This window comes from Lepidochelys kempii, chromosome 16 (assembly GCF_965140285.1).
Source record: "Lepidochelys kempii isolate rLepKem1 chromosome 16, rLepKem1.hap1, whole genome shotgun sequence".
In the NCBI taxonomy this organism is placed as follows: Eukaryota; Metazoa; Chordata; order Testudines; family Cheloniidae; genus Lepidochelys; species Lepidochelys kempii.
The window spans coordinates 16,265,483-16,282,001 of record NC_136395.1 but is presented as its reverse complement, the minus strand read 5'-3'; the positions used below and the strand labels follow the sequence as shown (position 1 = coordinate 16,282,001).

Here is a 16,519-nt window from a genome sequence, read left to right as displayed (position 1 = left end):
TTAAGAAGATTGGAAGGCAGGATGAGGGCAGGGGCAGAGGCTGGTGTGGGGGAAGGCAGGATGGGGGCGGGAGATGAGTTAAATTTGTCTGATGCCTCCACGTCTAACCTTTGATGAGAGGTCACTCCATCTTTGAGAAGTAAATGCCAAAACAAAAGCTGAGCCTTAACTCAAGAAAAGCCCTTCAGAGACAGACCCTAGCACAATTGCTAAGATCCTCTTGGGTGTGGAGATGGCCCTGAGACTGAACTGTAAGCAAAATCTTTTCAAAGTCAGTCTGTGTTTGTGAGGACTAATAGATTCACAGAGGTTAATCTGACAGGAGAGTTCTTGTCTATACAGTTTGTAAATGTCTGAGGAGTAGGGGAGGCAATATCCATAAGCTAGTCAAGATCTATACAAGACAGGTACTTGCACAAGAGAGAGAAGGGTTTTGTCTGAGCACAGGCCTGGGATCCAGGAACTCCTGTGTTCTAGTACTGTCTCTGTAGCCTTAGGCTAGTCATTGAGCTCTGTGTGCCTCAGTTTCCCCATCTGTAAAACAGTAGGTATAAGTATTTACTTGCCTGCTCCCTAGGGATACTGTGAGGCTTAATCCATGACAGTAAAGCACTTTTGGAGGTGAATAGGTGCTAAGTAATTATTATACATGAGCCCATCCTGGGACAGACCTGCCATCTCCAGCTATCTCCCATCAGAGCACACAACACGGTGCTATTCTGATTTTGTGACTGTCTCTGGGAACACCTGGCCCCTTCACAAAAGAGGGAGTTTGAATTCTCAGGACTGCCCCGAGTTTGCTGGCTAGCCTATGCAGATAAATCCTACTGGGCCTTCCTGCTCTACCAGGATAAAGTTTCCTCAGTGCAACCCTGAGGACATACACACCCCTTTGTTTAGGTGGAAATTTCAGTTAACCAGAGTGGCACTGTTCAGAGCCAAGTCAGAAAACTAAGACAGGGACTGTCAGTGCCAATTGAAATAAAGCTGGAGAGTGATTTCTGAGGCACTCAGAACTAAACGATGTGGCAGAGAGACTCCTCTCACAGTATCCTCCCAAGGCTGAGGCTTACCCCCTTCCTCTACACAACCCCAATTTTCACTGAATGTTAAACAGTAGGGCAAACATGAGTGCTTAAATCAGTGATTCTCAGCAAAGACAGCACTGACAAGAGACCCTCCACCTGGAGTTTAGGTAACCAGCACCCTGGCTAGAGGTCTCCCTTGTCAGAGACAATGGCATAGTCTTGAGCCTCCAAAGTGCTGAGTGCCCTCCATTCCCATTGCAATCAACAGGAAAGACATTTTACAGTAGGTGTTCAGCCCTTAGCAAGTCTTGTAGGAGCAATAGCCTCTACGTATTGGCCCATCAAGATGTGTAGCCTTAACTAGCAACACCGAATAGCACAAGAATAGTTAATTTGTACAGGACTAAGAAGACAGGTGCACCACTGATCATCTGAGACCATGAACACTTAACACTACCAATAGTTCATCTTCCCCATTCACATTATCACTCTAACTATTCCAGACCCTCTACTGGCCTAACTACTTCCATCCTGGGAACTGAGCACTCTGGTTCCTGTGCTGAAGCACACCCAGCCTTGAAGATTAGGGTATGTACATCCTAGCACTTGGTGGTGGTGCAGTGAACATACAGACAAAAGAGGGTTGTTTTTTAACTCCTGTTGCCTGGATTAGGCATCTTGTTGGGTCACTTGTTTGGGTCTCTTTCTAGGGAAGTGAGTGTAAGGAGGGTTGCTAACCACACTTTTCTATATGAACCCCTTCCAATCCAGTTAGTGGAGCCTCACTTAAGGCAGTTTCAGAACTGGTTGTGCTGCACTTTCCCCTCAGGAAGATAATTTCTGTGGGGGTGAGGCAGCAGCCACCAGGCTGTGGACACTGGATTAAGATTCCATTTCAAAGAAAATATGTGGCCTCTGGAATGATGCAAAGACTTAAAAGTAGTAGGAACCACTTGTCTCCAAGACAACCAAAGTGTATAAAACAAGAGGCATAATGATTTTATCAGTGACGGATGGAAAGCAAGATTGGGGGCTGGCTAGGAAGGCAGCACTTTTAAGTAAAGATGGAAAAATTCCTGCTGCACTCAAACACCTCTCTTACAGATTGAATTCTGACTCCAAATACCTGTCACTGAGAGAGACTGTCATTTTTCCTTGTAAAAAAAAGAAAAATAAATGTTTTAAGTAAGGCTAACAATTAACCAAATATGTATTTCCTTGTTTAAAAAAGTTTCTGTTGTATTAAGCAACTTTTGCTTTCACTGTGTCCATTGATCAGCCTGATGTTGAGAGGTCTGGTTTGAACACTTGTACATGGTGAAACCAAGCTAATTAATTAATTAAATTAAAATGCATATCTGTTGCTTCCTTACAATTCTGATTGAATTAACTTTTCCGTTGTTTCCATAGGGATACCTGTTCTGTATTAAACCTAGTGCTTAACAATCTCTTGCTTCTTTGTCTGTGAATATGGTTTATTTGGATAAGTTACTGTTCCATTTGTTGTCATGTGTCTAATTAAACATGGAAGGAACTGCTGTGTGTTGATCCAGTTCAGTTACTTTTTGCTTTCATGACTTCAAAGGGATATGATGATTTTTTGTCACTGGGAGCGGGTGGGGGAAGAAGACTATTGTTATGAAGTGAGGTGGATGGAAAAATCAGGACTATATTCAGTTATACAGATTTCTTGGCAGAGTGTCACCAGGCATATCTGCAGTGGATATTCCCAGTATTCATGGGCATAACCATATTGAGTGGGGAAGCTGACTGTGGGAAGGACTCTCTTACACTGCTTTAGTGCCACTGTGACTTTCTCCTTAACGGTCCCAATCCTGCAAGCTCCTGAGTACACTTGTCTCCCATTGAATTCAGTGGGAGTGCCAGGTTCTCAGCAGGGCCTGGATAGGCAGGGTGAGAAGGGGGAATAGTATGAATCTGAACTGTCCCTAGGGAGCTGGAAATGTAGTAATGCAGTGATTCAGTATGTACTGAGAGAGGCGCTCTACCAGCTGTGATGTGGTTTGTGTAAAATTCCAAGTTGAGTAGATGCCATCAGAATCTAGATTTTATACTGTAAGAGCCCTGCCGCACTCATGTCCAATTCAATATAGGATAGTTTGTAGAATTAAGCCCAAATTTTATCTATCTGGTGATTTTTTGGTTTTTAAACTTTAAGGTAGAGGAAAGCCTCAAGCTCTGTACCAATTTCAAAGCTGCAGGGCAAGGTAAATAGCGCACTACATGTTTCAATGTATAGTTTAAGTCACAAAGGTGAAAGATTTCAGAGTAACAGCCGTGTTAGTCTGTATTCGCAAAAAGAAAAGGAGTACTTGTGGCACCTTAGAGACTAACCAATTTATTTGAGCATGAGCTTTCGTGAGCTACAGCTCACTTCATCGGATGCATGAAACATGTTTCCACGGCATGCATCCGATGAAGTGAGCTGTAGCTCACGAAAGCTCATGCTCAAATAAATTGGTTAGTCTCTAAGGTGCCACAAGTGCTCCTTTTCTTTTTTTAAAGGTGAAAGAGAAGTTCCCTTCATCAGACTAGGGGGCACTCCCTGCAGTCACACAGAAGATGAATGTGTCTGCTAAAGGGATCAGCAGTGAAATAGTTAATGTTGTTGCTATTTAAAATTGCTATCCTTAAGCTTCAGATCAATACCCCATTGAGATTAACTGAAGGCAGTTCCCACCTCTCTTGTCTATCTGGAAGAACAGCCTGACTACTGCCCTGGGTCCCTGTGGGAAGCTTTGCTGCACAACCAAAAGAGTTAGAAACATATTTTTATGATGGTTCCTCCATAATTTTAATTAATATCATCATCAAAGCGCTAGTACAGGCTCAGTCTTACCCCTGGAAGGCTTTCTCCAATACAAAAAGATTACTGGATTTGCTTTCAGGTTGTTAAAACATGATGGGGAATGAACTAGAGATTCTAAATATCATTTTCAACATTTCAGCTTTGCTGTCTCAAATAAATTATTTATAGTCAACCCTGAGCACCTTTAACAGTTTGCACTTTACTGTCATGGGACCAGCGGAGAAAGAACTGACTCACTATATCCCCACAGATGGCCTGAAATAATCAAGAATGCTGATGTACAACCAAGGAAGGAAAATAAACAGTCTGGTTTATACTCAAACAATAACAGGAAGGAATCAACTGCTTGCCATGTGGAGGAGGATAAAATGTGCAGGGAGAAGAATGGTACTTTCAAGCCTCTACTGTTTTCTAGCTATGATGGATGGAAAAAATTACAGTGTAAAATCATTGTCAGCAAGGCTCGGTATACACTAGAAGTGAAAAGGTGTTGGGACAGATCATTGCTTGTAAAACCCGTACAATGCTTTGGGTCCTCACACATGAGCTGTAGCAGGGATTTTACAAGCTCTGTATTGATTTGACTGCCTGGGTTGAGCTAATTCATGTCTGGCTGACCCAGTGCAGTCTGTGTTTAATTTATCACTAGAGTGAATGGAGAGCAACAGGTATAACAGCTGCATATATTCCAACTGGTTTTGCCTAAGAGACCATCTCACAAAACAGAGCTACACTTTTCACTCCAAATGCTTTGCTACAGGGTCTTGAGAATCCTGTTCCCCTGCTTCAAGCATCCCTGTGGGTAGTTTTAGTGGAACTCCCTAGTTATGGGTATATGATGGCCAGTCCTTGCTGCAGGTCGCTATAATGCACATTTGACCTTCATGAGCACCATTGCCATGAGAGAGCAGAATCTTGTGATAGCTTCCTACATTTTTTTGCTTCCTATAATGCCTGCTTAAATAAAAAGCATTAATTGTGCTGGGATCTGGCCTGAGCTCCATTTGCAGAGCCTTGGTTGAGATCATAGAAGATCAGGGTTGGAAGAGACCTCAGGAAGTCATCTAGTCCAACCCCCTGCTCAAAGCAGGACCAACACCAGCTAAATCATCCCGGCCAGGGCTTTGTCAAGCTGGGCCTTAAAAACCTCTATGGATGGAGATTCCACCACATCCCTAGGTAACCCACTCCAGTGCTTCACCAGCCTCCTAGTGAAATAGTGTTTCCTAATATCCAACCTAGACCTCCCACATTGCAACTTGAGACCATTGCTCCTTGTTCTGTCATCTGCCACCACTGAGAACAGCCTAGCTCCGTCCGCTTTGGAACCCCCCTTCAGGTAGTTGAAGGCTGCTATTAAATCCCCCATCACTCGCCTCTTCTGCAGTCACAGCGGAAACAAGCCCAGTTCCCTCAGCCTGTCCTGGTAAGTCATGTGCCCCAGCCCTCTGATCATTTTCATTGCCCTCCACTGGACTCTCTCCAATTTGTCCACATCCTTTCTGTAGTGGGGGGGCTCAAAACTGGAGGCAGTGCTCCAGATGCAGCCTCACCAGTGCAGAATAGATGGGGAACAATCACCTCCCTTGATCTGCTGGCCAGGCTCAGCCCTTTCTTACACAGCGCGAGTGAAGGAGCCCCTCCACCGCAGGTGCCCCAGCAGGCATCAATGCAGGTAGCCAACGAGTTTAACCCCGGCCGTGCTCTGCCCCCGCGGCTCCACAACTGTTAATGCGGTTTAAGAACTACGCCCCACCCCCCGCCGCGGCATCCAGCTCAAGCCCCACCCCCTCTGCCATGGCAACCACCCGGCCAACCCTCGCTCCTCGCCCTGCGAACCGGCGCGGCCCTTCCGGGTTTGGAGCCGGGGCGCTGCCGCCGCCCCCCCGTCCTGTGCTGGGGCGATGGGGCAGGGGGCTGTACGGGGCGGCGGCTACCTGGTAAGGGTGGCGCACACGGGGATCAGCTGGGGCGTCGCTCTGGCCCTCTTCCTGCACCGCACAGGTGAGAGCCGGCATTCCTCGGGCCGCCCCGGGATTCCCCTCGCCAGGGGAGGGCCGCTCCCTAAGCACCGGACATGAGCCCCTCGGACCCCGGGGCCACAGGCGGAAGGGCCTGGCTGCTCCCGCCATGAACTTGCTTTTTTGGCCCCCTCTCCAACTCACCCAGATTTGCCAGCTCAGGATTATTCGCGCTGTTGGCTGCTTTTCTTACAGGCCCATCGCCTGGAGTCATGCGATTGGGAGACAGCTTTCATTTTTAAAAAGTGTTTGGCCCTCATTGGCTAGAACAGGGGTGGGCAAACTTTTTGGCCTGAGGGCCACATCGGGGTTGCAAAATGGTACGGAGGGCCGGTTAGGGAAGGCTGTGCCTGCCCAAAGAGCCTGGCCCCGCCCCCTATCCACCCCCTCCCACTTTTCGCCCCCTCAAAACCCCCCACCCATCCAACCCCCCTGCTCCTTGTCCCCTGAGCACCCCCTCCTGAGACCCCCCCCGCCCCTAACCACCTGCCAGGACCCCACCCCTTATCTAAGCCCCCCTGCTCCTTGTCCCCTGACCACCCCGACCCCATCCACACCCCTGCCCCTTGACAGCCCCCCCGGGACTCCTGACCCACCCCCCGCTGCACACTTCTTGTCCCCTGACCACCCCTTCCTGGGACCCCCATCCCTAACTGCCCCCCCAGGACCCCACCCCCATCCAACCCCCCACTCCCTGCCCCCCCATTGGGACCCCACCCCCATACAATCCCCCATCCAACTCCCCTGCTCCCTGTCTCCTGACCATCCCCATCCCCGAACCTCCGCCCCATCCGACCGCCCCCGTCCCTTGACTGCCCCTTGGGACCTCCCCTTCCCCCTCCCCCTTTTCCTTACCATGCCGCTCAGAGCGGCAGGACAGGCTTGTTGGAAAGCCTGGGACATGGGTGGGCACAAGCCGCGCTGCCCGCATGGCGGCGTAACTGCAGGGGAGGGGTCAGGAGTTCAAAGGAGCTGGGCCGGATGTGGTCTGCAGGCCATAGTTTACCCACCTCTGGGCTAGAAGAATAATATGAAAATATGAACTCTGAAGACTCAAAAACCAGAAAGCCGCCCTTGTTCATTACCTTCAAATAAGAGATTTTTAAAAATATGTTTTGATGGAGCCAGACTTGTGATTTTTGGACACTTGAAGTTGGCAATAGTGCACCATCGTATCTGGCAGGAAAAAAAATTACCTCCAAGCTGGGGAAGTGAGAGCAGAGGAAACTGCTATATCCCTACCCAATACAACTAGATCCCTGTCCTACTCAGATAGATGGGAAACCTCACTCTTATTGTTTGTAGGGCGGGAAGGAGGGTTGGTATTTGACATTTGAGAAGACCTGGTGCCTACTCGAAGGAGTTTACAATCTAATCTAGTCACACACTATAATGGAAAACCTATAAACCATGGGGGGTTATAATAAAAAGTACCTTACGTGGTATTTGATTAATATAATGCTTAACATAATCAGTATTGATCTCTTCATATATAAATATTGTTTTTACTGGATTCTTTGACCCTGAATCTTACTCTGGCACCTAGATGCTGCAGTGATAGGCAGTTTTTAAATGCAGCTATCATAATAATTCTAGAATAGTTTTATACAGCACACTGCAGAACAGCAGGAGAAGGTGAAGAGAGACTGAAGTACAGGTAGTGTTTGGGGAAGGTCTTGCAAATCAATGGGAAGCTGTTTGCTGATCTTTTAAGTATGTTGTAAGGGCTCTCTGTAAATAGTTCCCCTTACAGAGGGGACAGCCGTGATGGGTCCCAACTTCCTGAGCAGTTGAGGCATACTTTCCACAGTTAATATGGAATTCAGCCCCACTTTGAATCCTATAGCTAATAAGATCAAGGAGAATAACTTGTTGCCCCAAACATTTCACATGGACTTACTCCTTCTCTTTACTCTTTCAGATCTGCGAAAGCAGGAAGAGCATGGAGAGTTGCTGCAGCCACTGATATTTGTCTTACTAGTTCTATGCTCTGTCTTGCTGTACTTTGTAGTGTCTCTCATGGATCCAGGCTTTGTTGAGTCTGATGAGGAAGAGAAGGTAAATCATTCTGTTAACCTGAATCATAGTTGACTGAATGAAGGAAAGTGGGAACCAACTTTCCTGGTTATAAAACCTGTAGATTTGGGTTTTCTTTGCAACATACTGGATAAGAATATGCAATATAAACTGTCTTGACATTTAGGATAGAGGACTCTTAAAATGTGTACAAAAGCAGAAGAGGTCACGGAGTTTAGGTTCTATAAAGTGAACCTCAGGAATCACAATTTTGCTAGGTGCATTTATCATACCATGCCCCCTTCTCAATTTCCCCTAGCACTCACGTGCTCTCCCACTTTGTTTTACTGAGAAGAACAGATAGCTGCCTTATATTCCCTCACTACTGCCAATTGCTGTGCATATGAAAACCAGGAAAGAGGTGCACTCTGGAAGGAAAATATTCCTTACAACTGTATTTACTGAACAAGGTAATTGTTCTGTTACTGTATCCCTCTTGAAAGATCTATTTGTACAAAAATCAGATGAGTGCTTTAATTAGATGGAAATATTTCCAGGTATTTTATATGTATCCTTCTTTAACATGCTTGGACACCTTATCTTGCCTTGTACAAGCAATTTAATATCCATTATCACTTTAATCTTCCAAAACGTAAGTGAATTTTGATCTGTATATATAACAACTAGCACTGCTTATACTGCAAATGCATTTCCCTTGTATTTTGAGGCAGATAGAGCAGTCTTCCTACTACTTATATCCTATGCAGCTCCATGCCAAAGTTTCATTCTGTCTCCACACCCTATCTGGTTGTCAATGGCTAAAATAGCCCCACTCTCTGAACAGTTATGTGTGTGTATCAATTGTATTAAATAGGATTTCATGGGATTCCCTGCATTGCTGAGGTTGTCATACAGTGTGTTGGGTCTGTCTCCTTTGTCTCTTAACAGCTTCTGTACTTCTCAGGGAATTGTTCTCTATGTTTAATGTTCTTAAACCGTGAGAGAGTTGTGACTATAATACTGTATAAAAAAAAGACAGCTGACTAATGGCTGCTGAGACACTTTACATCCCTCTCTCCAGAGTCTGGAGTACAAATCAACCATGCTGCTCACCCTTAGGATGTCTACACTATGAGCTACAAGTGTGATTCCCAGCTCACGTACATGTACTTGAGCTAGCTCTTATCGAGTTACTGCAAGTATAAATAGTAGCTGTGCCAAATACCAGTTTCAGGCGGGTTTGTACTCTGCCCCGCTAAACTGTGCCTTTGCTGTTGCTGCTTGTGTTATATGGCTGTGCTACTATTTATAGAAGGGGTCAGCCACCTTTCAGAAGTGCTGTGCCGAATCTTCATTTATTTACTCTAATTTAAGGTTTCACATGCCAGTAATACCTTCTAAAATTGTTAAAATGTATCTTTCTATAAGTCTATAATATATAACGAAACTATTGTTGTATGTAAAATAAATAAGGTTTTTAAAATGTTTAAGAAGCTTCATTTAAAATTAAATTAAAATGCAGATCTTATCAGTTTAGTGTGATCCTTGCCCTTGCTTTTCCTTGCTGAGTTTTCCAATGTCTGGCACGTATTTGGATACTTTAAGCTGCACACAGGCTTCTGAGTGATCAGTTGTTAACTGGCTCCGAGAGGGACAGAGGACAGATTTCATGTGTGAAAATACCTGTTCACAGTATGTGGATCCAAATGCTGAAAGCATTGCAAACGCGATTTTCTTCAAACAGTTAAACATGGGCACGGATGTCCAGCAGGTCAGAATAGATGCCCCATGATTTCTCTCGGTAGCTTCAAGTGCACTCCGCAAATCTCTAAACTTTGATGCCTACAATTCTGAGCTTTTTAACTGAATGAGCTGCATTTCAAAATCTTCAACACCCGTCCACTGAAATACAGACAAATTCAAGTCGTGTTCGTTGAACTTTTCAGGTTTAATTATAAAAGGAAGCATTGGACCAAATCGCTGGAAATCTTGAAATATGTCAGAAAATTCTGATTCCTGTTCTTGCATGTACATTCTAATCTCAATGTCAAACGCAGTGTGCTGTTCCACGTGGCATGATAGTGATGTAAGCAGCAAATCAGGACTTAAAAATATCCCAGTACGGTGGCGCTGGAACAACTTTTAAGGTGGGGATGCTGAGCTGTGCCCCCTCTTGTCCCTGTCTGCACCCCTCACAGCCCCAGCCTGGGTCCAGTTGCAGAGCCCCCCCCCGAACCAGTGGCCAGGTCCCAGGGTTGGCAGCGGGCTGAGCGAGACTGACGGCCGGAACCCCAGGCCAGCAGCATAGCCCCCGGGACCGGTGGCCAAGACCCAGGCAGTGTGAGTGCCACTGAAAATCAGCTTGTGTGCCGTCTTCGGCACGCCTGCCATAGGTTGCCTACCCCTGATTTATACTCGTGCTAGCTTGACGAGAGCTAGTGTATGGATGTATGTACAAACTGGGAATCACCCCTAGCTTGGCATATCGAAATAGTCTTAGGTCCCCTCTTTTTTCTTATCACCTTTTTGTAGGTAGGGATGAATGAAGAGCAAAGAGTAATGATGCCTCAATTTCCAAGCAATGTTTGGCTGCGGCGCTGTGGATACTGCATGCTGAAGGTATGTGTGTACAGCAGTTGGTCAAGGAACTGGGGTAACTGCTTGGTGAGCTGGTGCTCATCTGGCTACTTATCTTTTGTTATTGCCCAGCACATTATTATGCTTAGCCATCACTCAGCTGTTGAACTGGCTGGAGGCATCACTCATTTCTTGTAAACTTACAGTATTATCTTGGTTGAAAAGCCAAGGCAGGAGCAGAAAGAATTAGAAACTTGGGTTCAGGTACAATCCTGAGATGAAAGGTTTCAGAGTAACAGCCGTGTTAGTCTGTATTCGCAAAAAGAAAAGGAGTACTTGTGGCACCTTAGAGACTAACCAATTTATTTGAGCATGAGCTTTCGTGAGCTACAGCTCACTTCATCAGATGCATACCGTGGAAACTGCAGCAGACTTTATATACACACAGAGAATATGAAACAATACCTCCTCCCACCCCACTGTCCTGCTGGTAATAGCTTATCTAAAGTGATCATCAAGTTGGGCCATTTCCAGCACAAATCCAGGTTTTCTCACCCTCCACCCCCCCACACAAATTCACTCTCCTCCTGGTGATAGCCCATCCAAAGTGACAACTCTCTACTTTTCAGAGTAACAGCTGTGTTAGTCTGTGTAACTAAACATTTTTAAATGGGAAACTTAATTTTCAAGATTAATACAAATATTCTTGGCAGTTCACAAAAAGTACTGTTCTCTTCTTACTCTACATTGGGGAAAACCCTGCTTCCTGCCTCCTTGTTGCCATGTCAACTGAGGCCTCACTGCATCTTCAAAGACTTTATTTGAAAGCGTCTTAGTAAAGTCAAAAGGTAGAGTTCATCTGGGTGGATTGTGTAGCAAGAGCAGATTTCTGGCAGGTATGAGCTTGTTTAGATGCTTAGGACCAAAGAAAAGCTAGTTTTAACTGTAAAAAGCATAGTTTGCTCTTTTTTTTCCTTCATCCAATTAGTTCTTGAATATGCATCCCTGAAGCCCAGAAATGCCTGTTTTCAGTCGCAGTCTCTGTCAGTTTTATACAATCCAGGGTTGTTCCAGCTTCTGTAAATACCTGATGACTGACCAGCAGAAAGAGCTATCAGCCAGCTTGTTGTTGAAATAGATAAGAGACTGGCAGACCGTATGTGTACCTCAATAAGGGGGCATGTCACCTGTTGCCATCATCCCTTCCCCAACTATGCCTCCCCATTAGTCCTTGGACCAGCCCTCCTCCCAATATCAGGAGAGGAGTGGATACTTCTCTCCTACCCTCTCATCCACATGCCCCTAAAGACCAAAAAAACCAAAAACCTTTTCTTATACACACTCAAAACATTCCCTTGAATGGCAGGTGCCCTAGTTTTTCACTGTCAGACTTTGGTCACCTTTTTCTTAAATATCCACAGTTCACTGTATTGAGCTCTTGTTTCAGCTAATACCTTTCCTTATATGTTTGCAACTTTATTCTGTAGCTAGTTAAGGGAAGTTTTATAGCAAAGTACTGGCCATGGGCAAGTCATTTAACCTCCTTTTTCCCCATCTGTAAAAGGGGGATGATTTTCTTTGTAAGGCATTATACAAGTATTAAAATAATTGTTTTTGAAGGGAGAGTAGAGGGAACTGTCTCACTTTGCAGGAGGATTGACCTGGATGACTTCCCAGCTATTTTATAGAAAATAGGGCATTGGATATGGGTAGACTATTCTTAGTATCTGCTTATTCCACAGCAACCAATGCGAGCCAAGCACTGCCAGCTGTGTCGGCACTGCGTACGTCGTTATGACCATCACTGTCCCTGGATTGAGAACTGCATAGGAGAGAGGAATCATCCACTCTTTATAGTCTACCTGGCTGTACAGCTTGTGGTTCTCTTGTGGGCCTTTCATGTTGCGTGGTAAGAACTTTAAGTGGCAGCCTCTGGCAGAGACAGTTTGTCTTTGAGAGTTTTGATAAGAGCTGGACCTTCCAAAATCCTGCGGAATGTAGAGCAAGATAGCAACGGCTGGAGTTAAGCTGGTATGTTCTCTCCTTGCCTGTACACGGTAACCAGCTTTCCTCACAGCACCAATCTGATTATTGCCACTGAGGATTAACATATCCACTTAAGCAAGAGGGTGTGGTGTTCCTTAAAACAGTGGCTCTCAACCTTTCCAGACTCCTGTACCCCTTTCAGGAGTCTGATTTGCCTTGCGTACCTTCAAGTTTCACCTCACTTAGACTACTTGCTTACAAAAATCAGACATAAAATTACAAGTGTCACAGCACACTATTACTGAAAAATTACTTACTTTCTCATTTTTACTATACACTTATAAAATCAACTGGAATATAAATATTGTACTTACAATTCAGTGTACAATGCATAATGTAGTATAAAGTCATTGTCTGAGTGAAATTTTAGTTTGTACTGACTTCACTAGTGCTTTTTATGTAGCCTGTTGTAAAACTAGGCAAATATCTAGATGAGTTGATGTACCCCCAGGAGGACACATACCCATGGTTGAGAACAACTGCCTTAACACTGAAAAAGCCTGAGTCCATTCAGGCAGTGGGAGCAGATGGACAAGGCAATTTTAGAACAGGGGATCATTTAAAAAAGCTGGAAATGTGATTTGACTTAAATTGTCAAACAGTTACCTGAGCTACAGCACTTAAAACCAGAGATATAGGACATACACTCCCTGATAAATGAGGGGCAGGTAGTCTTACTTGCAATACAACCTTGGTTTTTCCAGAGGTAACAGTAACATCAAAACTTCTGGAAAAAGAGGGGAGCAGGCTTTGGCATCTGGCAGTAGATATATTCCATTTAAAGTCAGCTGCCATTCTTTCCACTTTGTACGAACATTGTGGGACTTTCAACAGTGATGTACTGTTTATTCAGTTGACAGAACTGAGGTGATTAGTTATGCAGTTTGATATTTTGGGTTGTAACAGTCCATATGGCTTAGCTTTAAGCTTAAACTAAATAAATATAAAATAATTTTGCATTGTTGGTGACTGTTTAACTTTCCCTCAATTATCGTGCAACCTATATTTTTAAATGGCAGGCAAGTGAAACTCCCCATAAACCATCTTCTGTTAGTGTCTCCTGGCTTTGTTCTCATGCAGTGCCAGTGGACACTCTAATTGTCAGGAGAACTTAATTTGTACAGAGGTATAGATGTCCAAGATCTTTTTCCGATGTCTGTTCCAGTGTATTTAGAACTTAGCTTTGTTTTGAGTCTTGGTGCTGCAGCTGCTGTCGAAGTTTATACAATGCTTTGAAGCTGTAAAACACCGCAGAAATATTATCAGCATGCAAATCAGGAGTGCAGTATTTGTGAGTCAAGCTGATTTGTATAATCTAACCCAGTGTGACTTAGCCATGTTTCTCTTTTAATTAAAAGGTCAGGCCTTTACGTCGAACAATCTTGGGAGTGGCTGCAGCACAACATCTTCCTTCTCCTGTCCTTCGTTGTGATAGCCATATTCACCATTGTAGTGATGCTGCTGCTGGTTTCACACTTGTACTTGGTCTCATGTAACACAACCACCTGGGAGTTCATGTCACACCATCGCATCTCCTACCTCCGACACTGTGAGTCAGACAACCCCTTTGACCAAGGTGTCATTCTCAACCTCTGGAGATTCTTCTGTGCCTGCCGCCTCGTTACATGGGAGAAAATATACTTTCAGGAGGATAGGGACCCTGTTTAATTATAGAATGTAGGATTTAATGATGTAATCCAAGTTTGATTACAAGAGGGAAAAAGTACAACTACAGTATGAACTGAAATGCAGGTCCTCTTGCTGAATTAGTCATTCAGGTTTTAACGGATAGAGGCTGCTTGTCATGGTGCATCTGTGCTAAGGGCTTTAAGAAAGAAATTTAGAGGACTCTCAGGAACCACCTCTGTGTGATTTGTTAGAGAAAGCACTTGTGTTGTAACCCATTTCCTACTGCTTCAATGGAGGGGGAATTTAGTCTATAATGAACCATGCAACTTGTACAACTATCCCATCTGCAGGAGCAAGTCTGCTTACAAGAAGATTAAGTGGCAGTGTGGCTCTATGGTTGTTCTTCATATCCAAGTAAAATAACTTCTATTAAAAGGGGACTTCTTGGTTCTGGGCAGCAAGGAAGGGATGATTTCTGGTCTGAGTGAATGTGTATGCTAGTCTTTACATCTTTTTGCTAATCATATTCATCAAAACTCTTGAGGCAAATGCAGGGACTTCCTGAATAGCTGTTTTCACTTATTTTCTCAGTCTCCCCTCCTCAGTTGGTGCCACATCCACTCTAGGGAATAGCAGCAAAAAGAAAAAGTTCATTATTGATAAATCAGGCCAGAATCAGTTTAGGCAATGTGGCCTTTCTTCAGGATAATTCTTACTGTCAGGACCGATGTGCCTTAGTGGGAAAATAGTGGAAAGTTTTGAATGAATATTTGGACAATGAAAAGCAAACCTCAGTTTGACTGCATGCAGAAGGTTCATGCCTTCCACTAAGATTTGAGCTTTACAACTGCTAATATGCCTGAGAAAAAGCTGTTATGCACCAAATCCAAGTTTTGAACTGTTAAACGTATGCTTTGTGATGGGGTGGCTATTTAGATACAAGTCAACAAAATGATACCATTGACTTAAACATAATGAAATGCACATTTAAAACCTACCATAGACTGTTATTCGATACAGAAATTCATGAGTTTTCAGTGAATATAGATTTCTCAGATTTAAACCATTCTTGAACAGAAAAAAGTAACATTTGTCAACTGCATTATTTGTGCATCTCACTTACTCAGCTCTAACTCTCACCTATAGCTTGTGTTTGGGAAAAGTCTCCCTCAAAATATTGTTCTAATTACATATTCTTAAATTAAAATAGTAAATGGGTGAGTGGCAGTGAAGGAGGTATTTCTGTATGCCCTGAGATGGTTTTTAACTGGTAACAGTGGGCTGGAGCCAGAATCCTTATTTCCTTGCCCAGCTGGTAATAGTACTGCTAAATCCATGTCTTGATGTTTTCCTCACTACCGTATTTCGTACTGTTTAGGTTTTCAACTTATTTTACTTTTTAACTCAAAAGGAGAAAGTCTCCTCTTTATTTTTAAAGTGTTAAAGTAGGTGCAGGTATTGTATTAAAGATACTGGGAAGATTTCCATTTTTATCTAAGATGACACTAACGAGTAAACTTAATTTCTTCAGTTTAAGCAGAATGGACAGTGAAATGAACCTGTTTAATTACAAGTTACAAGTTATTATATGGCATTGCAAAGATTGTGTGTCAGTCCCCAGCCTCAAAAAAAGGAGAGCCCTCCGCACTGAAACTTAGTCCTGAAAATACTTCTAATCATCAGGTTTTGTAAAAACTGTTACGCTTATTTGGTGCCTTAGTATCTTTCATTACTCAGGGGTTAGCACTTGACACAAGAGCCAAATGGATGGCTATCACATTGGCAGATTGCACTCAGGTTTCAAGGTAGGTAAGCTCTCTTAGAATACTGTTATACTCTGAAAAAGCCACTGAAAGACAGCAGGAGGCTCTATGTTTGTGTCTGACACCAGAAAAACATTGCAGGTTCCTTGGGGCCGGGGCTGTGTCTTGCACAGGGCAGAACACACTATCAGCACTGTGGTATGTGAATGTCAAGATGGGGTCTTTCTGGATTGTACATCTAATTGCAGAATCCTTTCTTAATGGTGAATTTTATTCTGTTGATGAAGTATGTCAGATTAGAGTTGACTTCACGCTTAGCTGTGTTGGCTCTATCACATGGAAAAAATAAGTCAGTATAACTGAATACACAAGTTAGATTTTTTTGATGGGATGGTGAATTTTAAAAAAATGTCTAGGCTGCCATTGAAAGATATTTGCAGTTTACATTTTTAAATGCTCTTAACTGTGTCAAAAATAATTGTAAATCATTAAAAGATTAGAACTAGTTTTTGCTGTTCTCTATGCATTTTTCAGGTTTAACCCTCAGCGTAGAGTCATCTAGTTCTCCTGCAGTAGCGCTATGCTGTACCTTTTAATATGTTAGAATGT

At 43.8% G+C, this 16,519-nt stretch overlaps 1 protein-coding gene across 1 annotated transcript; it reads left to right on the top strand.

Moving 5' to 3' along the window:
* Window positions 1-5,663: 5,663 nt before the first annotated feature.
* ZDHHC12 (zDHHC palmitoyltransferase 12) lies at window positions 5,664-16,407 on the top strand. The gene is made up of 5 exons (XM_073314387.2): window positions 5,664-5,862; window positions 7,801-7,937; window positions 10,428-10,514; window positions 12,215-12,381; window positions 13,877-16,407. Exons 1-5 carry the CDS (start codon window positions 5,763-5,765, stop codon window positions 14,184-14,186), a joined length of 801 nt encoding a protein of 266 aa, XP_073170488.1. The 5' UTR covers window positions 5,664-5,762; the 3' UTR covers window positions 14,187-16,407.
* Window positions 16,408-16,519: the final 112 nt, after the last annotated feature.

Excerpts from the sequence above, each read along its gene's own strand:
- ZDHHC12 (XM_073314387.2), top strand. The coding sequence starts at position 5,763 with ATGGGGCAGGGGGCTGTACGGGGCGGCGGCTACCTGGTAAGGGTGGCG. Across the intron at positions 10,515-12,214 it reads GTGGATACTGCATGCTGAAG|CAACCAATGCGAGCCAAGCA; the intron begins GTATGTGTGTAC and ends CTTATTCCACAG. Across the intron at positions 12,382-13,876 it reads TGGGCCTTTCATGTTGCGTG|GTCAGGCCTTTACGTCGAAC; the intron begins GTAAGAACTTTA and ends TTTAATTAAAAG.